Source organism: Nelumbo lutea, chromosome 1 (assembly GCF_056320005.1).
Source record: "Nelumbo lutea isolate HS-2025 chromosome 1, American lotus-T2T, whole genome shotgun sequence".
NCBI lineage: Eukaryota > Viridiplantae > Streptophyta > Magnoliopsida > Proteales > Nelumbonaceae > Nelumbo > Nelumbo lutea.
In genome coordinates, this window is record NC_142684.1 from 167,445,167 (window position 1) to 167,456,785 (window position 11,619).

At 38.5% G+C, this 11,619-nt stretch overlaps 1 protein-coding gene across 2 annotated transcripts; it reads right to left on the reverse strand.

Moving 5' to 3' along the window:
• Nucleotides 1–1,409: 1,409 nt before the first annotated feature.
• Nucleotides 1,410–7,746, reverse strand: LOC148879013 (protein transport protein SEC23 G-like). Of its 2 annotated transcripts, XM_088960383.1 has the most exons (3): nt 7,281–7,673; nt 6,648–7,197; nt 1,410–3,198 (listed from the first exon to the last, which is right to left on the reverse strand). In XM_088960383.1, exons 2-3 carry the CDS (start codon nt 6,933–6,935, stop codon nt 1,540–1,542), a joined length of 1,947 nt encoding a protein of 648 aa, XP_088816509.1. In that variant the 5' UTR covers nt 6,936–7,197; nt 7,281–7,673; the 3' UTR covers nt 1,410–1,539. The 2 variants fall into 2 exon arrangements, with proteins under 2 accessions (XP_088816509.1, XP_088816508.1); XM_088960382.1 differs by having other exon boundaries at nt 6,648–7,746.
• Between the last annotated feature and the right edge of the window lie 3,873 nt (nt 7,747–11,619).

The window sequence follows — 11,619 nt, forward strand, 5'->3', positions numbered from 1 at the left end:
TAAATGGCAAAAAATATTGAAGTTGATAAATAACAATGCTATTGAATTGGATATTAGGGAAAACTGAGAGAGATCAAGGCATCTTTGCTTCTCATATCGCCTTCAGATTGAAGGTTTGAGAAACAGTGAGCAATTCTTCCCTACCCACATTACATATGCTGGTTTTTGTCAGAAAAATTAACTCATTTTACTGATTTAGAGAGAAGAGGAGAAAGCATTAATTTGGGGGGGGGGGGGTAAAGACCTTCAACCAGAGACTGAGGATTCGTGGATTATCCATGATTTTGAGGGGGAGAAATAATGGAAAACATTGTTGAATTTCCCCCAAGCAACTATAGATTGATGGTATGATCATACGCATATCAGTTCAATGATATTTTTGGGGGCCTGGTTTTCAATAATACATTACTAGCTTAGTTCACTGAATGTCGCATGATATATCCCCGACTTTCAGTATATGATGCATTTATAGAATTGGGAGGATTTTCTAAATTTGTTTTGTACAAAGAAGCAGCATGACGCAGTGCATTTGTCAAGACCCTCAAGGTTAATTTCTGTTGCAATTAAGGCCATGCTGGCAGAATGAGAAAGCATTGATTGAATTCTTTTTTTTCCCCTAAAAAATGATTTCTTTTCGGACTGTAAAATGTCTCGATGTTCATTTTCAATCTTCAAAAAATTCTATGCCAAGTCATAAACTGTCCGTCTAGGTTTCCAAAACTACTGGTGTAGATGTTTACCAGCAGTCAATGTCTGTCAGCATAAGTTTCCATTGCAGTCTGTTAGTAAACGTCTATAATGGTGGTTTTGTAGACCTAGGCGACAGTTCATGACCATGAAGTATGGAATTTATTTAAAAAATGAAAATGAGCAAAATGGAGACTCATGATGGTTTTGTGCTATGTGCTGATTTTTCATTCTCAAGAATGAAAACCATGACAAGAATTTTGTAACTAAACATTCTAATGTTATTCATTTTTGCCTAAAATGAGCAAGAATTAAAAGAATGAGACCCAAAGTAAAAAACCAAATTCATTCACATTTTATGTTGCAACTAATCCTCCATGCTTTTTGCCCATTTAAGTAAATAGAAAATTAAAATCCATATATTAATGGTTAGTATTTGTAACACCATCGTCAAAAAGTGGACTGAACTCGTTCCATATATTACTGGCTAGTGTGTGCTAATTTCCAAAATCCAGCATCTTGTGTACAAGTGTATTTATCTTCTGAAACTTTCAATCTTCACCTTTTACAATGAATAACTACTAACTCGATCCATGCGAGGGCTGAGTTTTGATTCGATATTTGATCGAATCAAATATTTGATTCAATTATGAATGGGGGTTGAATTTTGGTCATCCTTAATGAGATTGAATTCGAATTCAAATTTGGACAACCGGATACCATTTACAGACCTAAATTTTTGAAAGATATAATTATAGATCTCGTATATACTTTGTACAAGGAAACGAAAAAAGAGAAGGAATTCCCTGTGATCTATAAAATAATCTATAAAACGAAAAAATAACCTATGCATCAGCCTTGCACGGCCAAGGTCTGTAAATGATCTATAAAAAACTGTAAGCTCACATCATCTGTAAATATGATATCCGAGCTTGCTTTATAAACAGAATTTTGAGTAACTGACGGGTTCAACCTAGCAAGCAGAAATCTTGCCTGACTACTATATTGGTCACACTTAATAAGCTTGGGCACCGGAATGCGTTCGGCCACCAGCTGTTTCGCGTCAATTTCTGCCACCTCCAACAGATTTCTCAGGTTTTCATGGTTTGGATCCTTGTCAAAACCTTTCTTCCTCCACTGTGCAATTTTCGAGCCATAATGAATGACCACATTGAAGTAAGAATCGAAAAGCAAAATAACGTCTGGTGAGATAGAACTAACATCAAGGAGGACCGGAACTGGGGGCCCATTAAATGAATACTGTAAAAGTTTGGGCTGGATCATAATCAGGGAACCTACTACTCCTTCCCGGTTCAGCATCTGCCGGAAAAAGGCAGTCTCATCAGGGCTGCTATTAAAGACTTCAATAAACTGTGATCTCCTTAAATAATACATAAATTGAGGATAGAGGGAGAAGTTGGATGGCAGACGGAACGATGATGGGTCTTCAGCCACATAATCTCCGAACTTGGAAGTAAATTTAATCAGCTTATTATCCAGCCACCTTATAACATCTCGGGCATAAAATCTCTCAGCCCGATGGATAGCAAGTCTGGCCATAACTGTGGCAGCAGTGTCTTGATCAAACCCAGAACCAATCTCTAGTGAGCTCTTTCCAACCCATCTTCTTGCTGCAGTTGTCACCCTTTGTCGGATTTGCATGTTCCTGTGCCGGTAACGTGTTATGAACTGTATGAAGAATGCAGACCCCACCTGGATTTTCTGATCATTACCTACTTCGAAGAAAAAAGAAATGCATGTCTTGTTTGTAAGTGTCCCTAGCTTCCACAAATTGGTACCACCCTGCCCAATTTCATTCTCACTCACCAAACTGTTCTTTTTCCTGAGAGATACACAGGGACCGAGAGCCCCACAGATCATTACCTCTTTTGTGGTTAGTATCTCAATTGTCGTATCAAAATACATCTTGAGGTGGCCATCAGCATCATGGCTAAAAATACGTCGTAGACCTTTCTTAAACTCATCTGACTCAAATGACTCCCCCAGCATCATGAAGCCTCCTGAGCTTTCAACTGGGGCTTTCAACTCTGCAGCCCCAACCTGATCAAGAGAACAAGCAAACAAATCGAGAACAATAGATGCATCACATAACCTCTGTGTCAACCGTTTGTAGAAGTTGCAAGATTTTCTGTAGTAAAGAGCATGACCATTAATAAGGTCCTGATGTGTTCGTATGGCATTATTAAAATCAGTATCTACAACTATCCCAGGGCCCAGAGTAGCAGGCCCCGATGTGAAAACCATGACCCTGGAACCTGTACTAGATAAGCATCCCTCTAGAAGTCCAACTGAAGTTGATATAGCTGCTCCAGTGGCTCTTTTGGGACGATAACCAGGCAAAGCCTGCATGGTGGAGTGCATCTCTTCTATTTCAGTAGTGATGCTGAATTCACATTCTGAAACTGGAAGCAAAAAACCCTGCTTGTGGATGGTTGATGCCTTTCCAAGCCGCTGATGTTTAGAACGAGAAATGCCCAATAAGTCTTGGATCTGAAGGTGAAGAATAGCACAGATCAGTAGTATATTATTCCAGGAAAAGAGAAATGTGGTATGCAATGCACTTGTGAACTTTCCAGTCAGTCACGAAAATGAGCATGTGAAAAAGAAACGCAACATGGCACCAGTTTTTCAAGTCAGAAAAATGCTAGCTTATCTTTATCCTAATATCAACTATTGTTATTAGGCCTTTGGATTTCAATGTCCACTGTTACAAATAAATATATTCAAGATACACCAACTTCCAGAACATTCTCTGATAGTGTCTCCTATTAATGCATCTGTTTCAGAAAAACAAAATAAGTATTTGGAAACAGACCATTTAAAGGCATCTATACCGGCAAAAAAAAAATCTAGCAGGGAAGCAGCTTATTATTAAATTAGTTAACATTAATTCATACAATCATAAGCACTCAAATATGTTCGGACAAATCAACCCTCTTCAAGAGGGTCACATAACATCTAAGTGTAGCCATCCAGCTCACCTATATGTTCAAGATTGCCTGGATGAGAGATAAGAAAAAAGTTTCCTCTTAATTTCAGGAATTTGAGTACATTCAAATGGTACTTTAAAATCACAGTATATACTTTATACTCTCAAATATGGGGATGTCGGGTACTGTAGGTACTGTAGTGTTGTATTTCTGTTTCAGGATCACATCAGTGCCACATCAAGATATTCTCACCAATAATTGAAAATCGCGTATGGTGAGAGCTTTTTCAACTTCAAAAAGGAACATAGCACAGCTGAAGAAATGTATTTTTGGATGTTTCTTCAGTTGTGAAGCTATTCTTGCTTTGTTTGTCCTATGTGGAACCTAGTGGTGTAAATGTGTCTAAGATGCCTCAAGTAATGCTATGCTACAGGTTTTGTGCCTAAATGTTGTGCATCTTACTTGTGGTTCTACCTTAAACACCATTGACTGAAATGCCAAGGTACAAAACACGATGTATATAACATCTGTCACCATTAGAAGAATTAATCAATGTTATAAGCTCTGCAGTCTTATCTCTGAAAAGGTAAAGCACAACCTAAGGAAAGACAGCATATGAAGATGCTACAGCATGAGTGCATGACAATACGTAAGCATGATATAGAATACAAACCTAGAAATCCAAAGACCCAATCTGTCCAGCTTGCTCAAGACCATTACCAACATAGTGGTTGCAGTTCTTGTGCTTTCCATGGTACAATTTTTTGGGTATTACCTCTAGTTCAGATTTTTTTGTAGATAATTATATCTATTTCAGATTGATAAGGCAACAAGCTTATCTTAGAAAGTTCAAATCAAAGCCTAATCATTTTTCAGAGAGAATGACAAATATATGGTTTCACCATGCCATCCTTGAAGCAAAAAATATTTGAGATTCTGTACACCCCCCCCAAGATTATATTTAATTCGTTATCTTTAGTTTTATAAAGATTAAAAATATGGTTATCTTTATTTTTATAAAGATAAAAAATATGAATGCCAAAATGCAAAATGCATGAAAATATCTGTTTGTCAATGATTTCCTATTCCTCCAATTCAGAGTGTACATGCTCCTTTCCTACTGATAAAATTTGGGTTCTTAAAATTTGGACAGCTGCCTTGAAGAAAAATCTCACAGCGGACAACCTGTTGAAAAGAGGTGTTCTTAAATTGCCCCATCTGTATTCTCTATTCTGAAAAGAATAAATAAGTAAATCATCTATTTCTGGACCACAAGTTCTTTTTTCTTTTTTTTTTTTTTTATTCAGAGGATAAAATACAAACCTACTACACTCTACTATTCCTCCATTCAAATGTGACCTCTGATATCAGCTAATAAGTAGTGGTACACATCTGAAGGAGGCACCCCAAAATATTTAAAACAACAAAATTGGGAAGACCTCTGCACACCAATTTACTTCCCTATGGCAGAAGTTGTAGCAGTGATACAACTCCTGGATCAACCATGAGCTGCAAGTTTTCTAGATCCTTATGGCTAGCTGTTTTAAAGTGATTTGGGGTGTTGGGATGCTTCCCAGTCTGTACTGGCTTTATTTAGTGGATGGCACCTTAGTGGGCTGAGGGTAAATTGTTGTGTAGAATGTGTCCTGATGCAATCATTTGGATTCCATGGAGTGAAAGAAACAATAAAGTATTTGAAGGGAAATTCAAATCAGAAGAGGATGTGTTGAACAGGTCACAGGCACCCTTTGTTCATGGCATGGAATCCTCAAACTTTTTTCAAGGAATACCTTATAGTTCTTTTCTTTTTTGACAAAAATATGCATACTGCTTAACTGATTGTTCTGGTTGTATGTTCCCAATATAGAGTCCCTTATTGTACACGGGCTTCTTGTTCTACACATAATAAAATACTATGCTTTACCTTTTGAAAAAAAAAAGGTAATGAGATAATCAACAAATGAACCCCCCCCCCACCCCACACACACACACAGATCCTGAAACACGCACATCAAATCAGAATTTGGGCAACCAGTGCTTCATGGTTATTTGACATTTTTGCTTCTTTACTGGCCTAAATCTCTATTGCACCATCTTGTTAAAAGGAACATTAGTATATATGGTGAGATGTGATATGGTCCAAATATTTGATGGCCATTGACTGTATCTTGGATGAAAGGGATTACCATATCAACTGTGGTTAACTTGCTTCTAGAAAGTGAAATAGAAGGGAGTAACAAGTTCGAGATGTCCAGAACATTAAAGGACCATATAAGACACCAAGTTGGGACCCAGTGATTAGGTACAGATCCTCCATATTGTGCCTAGAATATTTACCTATTCACCAATAAGAAAATGTGGAAAAGAACTTTGACCAGAAACAGAAAAATATAGGCACATTGTACAGTAAGGAATGTGAAATACAAATTCAATGGATCTCATCTTATACACCCATAAAAGATGGAAACCAAACCTCAACCAAAAGTAGAATAAATCAGGTGAAAATTTAATGGAATTAGATACCTAAACATGACCCACACAATATTCCTTACAATGACAGCTTATGGGTGAAAGGACTGGGCACATTTTGAAAACAACCAAAACCATTATTGGATTTTCAAAATAAAAGGCCCACGGGATAGATGGCTGAGATCATCACAATATCTTGTTACATTAAGTTCCAAAATAAGAAATCTCCAATGTGGGTCACTTCAAAGGGTTGTTTCAATTACGACACAAGAGTTAGTGTTCAAAAGAGAAATGCTAATTTTAGCAATTCATAGATCCTGCACATAAGGATTGCATACGCGAGAAAAACCTTGGAGTAAAACTTAAATTTCACTTGCAAAACAACTCATGGATCAAATGACAATTGTGGATTATGGGTTAGCGAATATTAAGATGAAAAGAAAAGGAAATTGGAAACGATAAAATTACACAAAAAAGTTATACACATGCAATGCTAGCAATGCTAAAGTAGAACGTCAGCTTCCGTAGGTAGAGGCGTACCTGATCTGATGACAGTTCCCGCTCACCATGAAACATTACAACCTTCGAACACTCCACAAAACCAAGGTCATGTACACTAACCATGGAGTCGAAAGTTACCAGTCCAACCAATGCGTTCTCCGGCAATTGTGCCAGAATAAGTAACAGCTCACTCTTAAGTGCCCGTAGCTCCTCCTCCGGACAACAAGTGTCCACGACAAAAACAAATCCAGGCCCAATGCCCTGCGAATCCATAGCAGGCAATGGAGACGAAGAAAATGAAGAAACTAAAGAAGAAGACGACGACATCAAAGATGATAAGGAAGACGAGGATAAACTGTTTCCACCCCATGTCGGGTTCGAGTTTAGATTTGAACCAAGGCCTGAGCTTTTCTGTCCGTGATGATACTCAACGGTGCTGTAAGTCGGAAAAAGTTCTGTAGGAATATTGTTCTCTCCAATCCCAACATAAGAACGAGGAAACGGGTTGTTCCGGTGACAGAAGGGGCAAACCCAGAGCCGCGACTGGTAATCGACGCGCGCGTAAGGGTTCAAAACAGCGCCGCAGCAACTGCACATTAGAGGGTCGTAAGGAACCAATGGAAGCTCGCTGAATTCCATCAATGGAGTATACATCACGCTCAAAGGGATTACCATTGCTGAAGCCTCGGATTTCGAAGCCGGCCATGAATTCCAAGACCATCGAAGGCCTTCGATCGCCTCTAGTTGGACAAAATCCATTGATGCTGAGTCGATCAACATATGAAAGGAAAAACTTGCAAAAACCTCAAAGAATCGACGTAGCTTTTGTAGAGTGAGAACCCTATCCCTGATAGGGAGCGATGAGATGAACGGGATAGGGCTCGTAAAGAATCGAGTTTTCCGAAAGAAAATAAAAGGAAATAATAATAAATAATGAAAAGATAACGATACCCTGAGACCCAGACTCTCTCAGATCGATAGAGAAGAGTATAAGGAATTGCTTGCTCTCGAATCATCTCTCTCTCTTTCTCTTTTGGAGTTGGAGGGAAAGAGAAGTGAAGCACCAGTTGGTGATCGATTTTCTGATGATTTGATTGGAATCTCTTTCTCTTTCTCTTGGCGACCGACCGACCGGGCCGCATTTGGTTTGTGGGTAAAATATTCATAAACCAGGAACCGAACAGGCGATTGCAGTTACAAGGCAGCCAGTCTGCCACCACTTATCTTCCTTCTGAACAAATTTACAGCACACTGATCGGGTCCCACGGTTGAATGTATTCGGATTTTGCTAATTCTTCAAAAAATAAAGTGCTAGCGCTGTCAATGGATTGGATCGGGTCGACAAGAAATATTAAGGACCCTAAACCAAACTGAACCCAATAGGACATGTACTTTTTAACCCAAAACCGAGCGGATCGGTTATTGAGTCTGACTTGATGGACCCGATCGCCTGGACTTGTGTAATGGGCCGTGCCGGTTATACCTACGGGAACCGGCACGGCACAACTTGCCAAAGCATGGGGCGGCCCGCAAAGTCGTGTTGTGTCAGCCCAATACAGCCCGATTATACCTTTAAGTTCGGGTTAGTTGACTAAAAAATTGTTGACCTCGTCCCGTGCACAACACCTAGTAGGCGCACATCCAACACATCTCTCAATGGGATTAGACCTATTTATGCGAGTAGCTCGACGGGCCAGTCTGGCATCGCCTAATTCATTTTACACCGGGCTTGGACATGAATTTAGGCCTGTGGGCTTGAGATTCGGCCCAAAACATTAGGCCCAACTTTTTCGGGCTGAGCTTATGCTTTCTCAAAAAATCCGGTCTGAGCCCGAGTTTAAGTCCAACTTGATAATATATTATATAAAAAATATAATATATATAGACACACATAATATATATTTTTTTTGTTCATCTTCTCTTTTTCAAATCAGCAAAATCTTTCATTTTTTTTGGGTTTTGAGGTCTTTTAATATAAATAAAACTATTATTATTGAATTAAAAAAGAAAAATATATTTTTTTTCAATTTTCTAGATGAGCTTTATGTTCGGGCCCATCCTTTGGGCTTTATATGAAGGTTGGACTTGGGCATAAGACCTAGGCCCAGTGGTCGGGCTGAATTTGGGCTCGGGCCTGAATGTGTTCTATAAATACAAAGACAAAGCCAACCTAAGCCTAGCCTGGTCCATGAATAGGTCTGATGGGGATGAGTTTCCCCAGGGAGGGATGGGAAATTTTCCTATTTTTGTTAGTACTTTTTTAATTTGTATTAATATTTCAAAATTTTGGTTGATCACAATTGAATGTATTTGAATATTATTAAATATATTTGGACCAATTTTGATGGGACATTGGGGTTATAATTTTTTTTATAGGATTGTAAGTTGTAATTATTTTATTCAAAAAATTACAATGAAATAAAAATAAAAATTGCATTGAATTTAACATCACAAAAAAATATGATGGGGAGTAAGAATCCCCTGATTTTTGGGAAGGTAGGGCTTAATCGAACCATTGGCCTATTTTTTAAACTGAACTGGTACCACCGATTTTTGGAAAATCATGAATCGACACCGAATCAAAATTATATTATCTATATAATACATAGATAATACAATCATTGGCCTATTATCTATGTTATATATAATATAAAATAATATATAAAAATATATAATATACATAAACATATATAATGATCAATTTTATTAGTTGGAATTTTTGTTTGAGTTTGTCAATTATTTGATTATTTGGTTTTTCGGTTTTAGATGATCATCCCCAACCTCGAGGAAAACCTATAGCAATTGGTAAGGATGGAAATTTTTATGAAGACAATGACGTGTGATTCCCCATCCCCACCCTATCCCATTTCCATTCTTATGCGCAATGTGTCTTGTTAGACTAGGGCATGGTGACACGGTGGGATATCGTTATTTTTTTTTTAAGGTGGGGTCATATCAATACATCAAAGGCCACGATTCCCAGTTTTAGCTTAGAGCTACTCGAAGTAGCTGATTATTTATCTGTTACACACTATGGGCTGTCTCCTCTTTTTCCTATGTCTGTAGGCACAGTTTTATGCTAAAGCCATGACATAAATCATAGCTCTCGATTTACTGTTGTGGCCCCATTTTGAATTGGTTATGGTGAGGTCCCAACAATGCATCCCCAAAGACCATTTTTTTCAGGTTTTAGCCCAACTGATTTCACTTCAACCCTATTACTTGGTTTACACACTTGAGCCCTAATTTCTTGCAACCAAAAACTCTACATACACTAATCTACCCTTCCATGTTGGTTGTAGCAACTTTTCCTTTGGTAGTTATGAGATCGGATTTTGTCCTTATACCGTCCCTCATTACAATTGCAGCCATGCATTAAGAATATCTCCGTGTTTCTACGTTTTCATTCATAGGAAGATGTTTTTAATACAGGGCTGAAGTGTTGTAAGGATAGTGAGAAGACCAAATTTATAAAGAATCCGGATAGAGTAGTGATACTCATCTTCCATATGGATAAATAACTTTTTCACCTAATAAAAATTTGATCAGAGATCATAAGAAAAATCAACCCCTTATAATAATTGGATTATACGGATAAAAAAATGATAATGATCAAAGAAATACTTACAAAAACAAAATAGCACATAAATGCAATTACTCAAATAAGTGTTTCTTAGGTAAGAGGCTTACTAGAAAATCAATGGCCTTATTAGCAATTCAAAATTTGCAACTCAAAAACCTGATGTAAAATTTGCACCACCTTTTACTTACCTTAGTTATCTTTCATGTAAAGTGGAGACCATATGATCTTGCTTCATATCTCAACCAAAGACATATCTCTACTCTTACTTCCATTTTCATTCACATAACATGGGGTTACAACAGTGTACTTCTGATGGTGCGCGATCTGATACCTCCCTGCTGGCAGGTGACTCGAATGCCAAGCTAGACAATTCTTAGCTGGAATGTGACTTGGATGCCTAACTGAATAATGCCAAATTGGAAGGTGACTTGGATGTCGAGATGTATAGTCTACTAGGGTAACCTACAAGAAGATGGTGTCAGAGTGCCTAGACTGCTTTACCCGAGGTGAGCACTTTGATGCTTAAGTCAACGAATTGGAAATTTTTGAGAGAGCTAAAAGTGAGAGAGCGAGAGAGCTATGAGAACTAAATTGTGCACGCCATCTAAGATTGGAAAAGAGACTTTTGTATAGGCGCAAGGAACCAAGGGCTTCCTGTAACACATCCGAAATTCCCATGAAACTGCATCCAACATGTCCGGAGGAGAGGGATAGAGTCTATTCAATCAACTCCGATGCAGAAAATACGACAAAACGGGTGTAAGGTCGTGCGTCATGGTCTCGAAGAAGTTGGAAACAATAACTTGCTTAAGGAAGAGGTCAGCGAGCATGTCTCGCAGGTCGCCACCTAGACATCAGTTAGGTCAGCAAGTCCTTGAGGAGGTCGCTCGTCGAGGTCCTTTGGACCGGTAATGACAAGGTACTACTAGCCAGCCTTGGACAATGTGCTGCTAGCCGCTCTATCGAGTTGCCTGAGTTGTGTATGAGGCCGCTAGCTGGGTCTCCATTAGGTCGCTCGAGGTGGGTAGCCAAGTCGGTGGGGGTAGGTAGCTAGGTCTCTGGAGGTAGATCGCTAGGTCACTAGGTTGGTAGAGGTAGGTCGGTGGAGGTAGTTGCCAGGTCTCCATAATTTTGGCTAAGGCAAGTCATTATCTACGTGGTGCCAAGGTATCATCCAGTTGTTCTGAGATACCACGTGTCATGATGTCAGTGGAGGGCCAAATTTGCCTTCATTAACTTTTGTTTTAATTGATCTTATATAAACAAATAAGAGAAAATCAAATAATGAAACAAAAGTAAACCACTAGAATTTGCATAGCCTATTTGCAAACGGGTGCAAATGAAATTTTCTGTGCAAGAAAACTAAACCTTAGTGTCCTCTCTTCATTTTTTATGATTATAGTGTCATCGTTTAATGTTGTCCACCGG

Excerpts from the sequence above, each read along its gene's own strand:
- LOC148879013 (XM_088960382.1), bottom strand. The coding sequence starts at position 7,388 with ATGTTGATCGACTCAGCATCAATGGATTTTGTCCAACTAGAGGCGATC. Across the intron at positions 3,199-6,647 it reads GGGAACTGTCATCAGATCAG|ATCCAAGACTTATTGGGCAT; the intron begins GTACGCCTCTAC and ends CTTCACCTTCAG.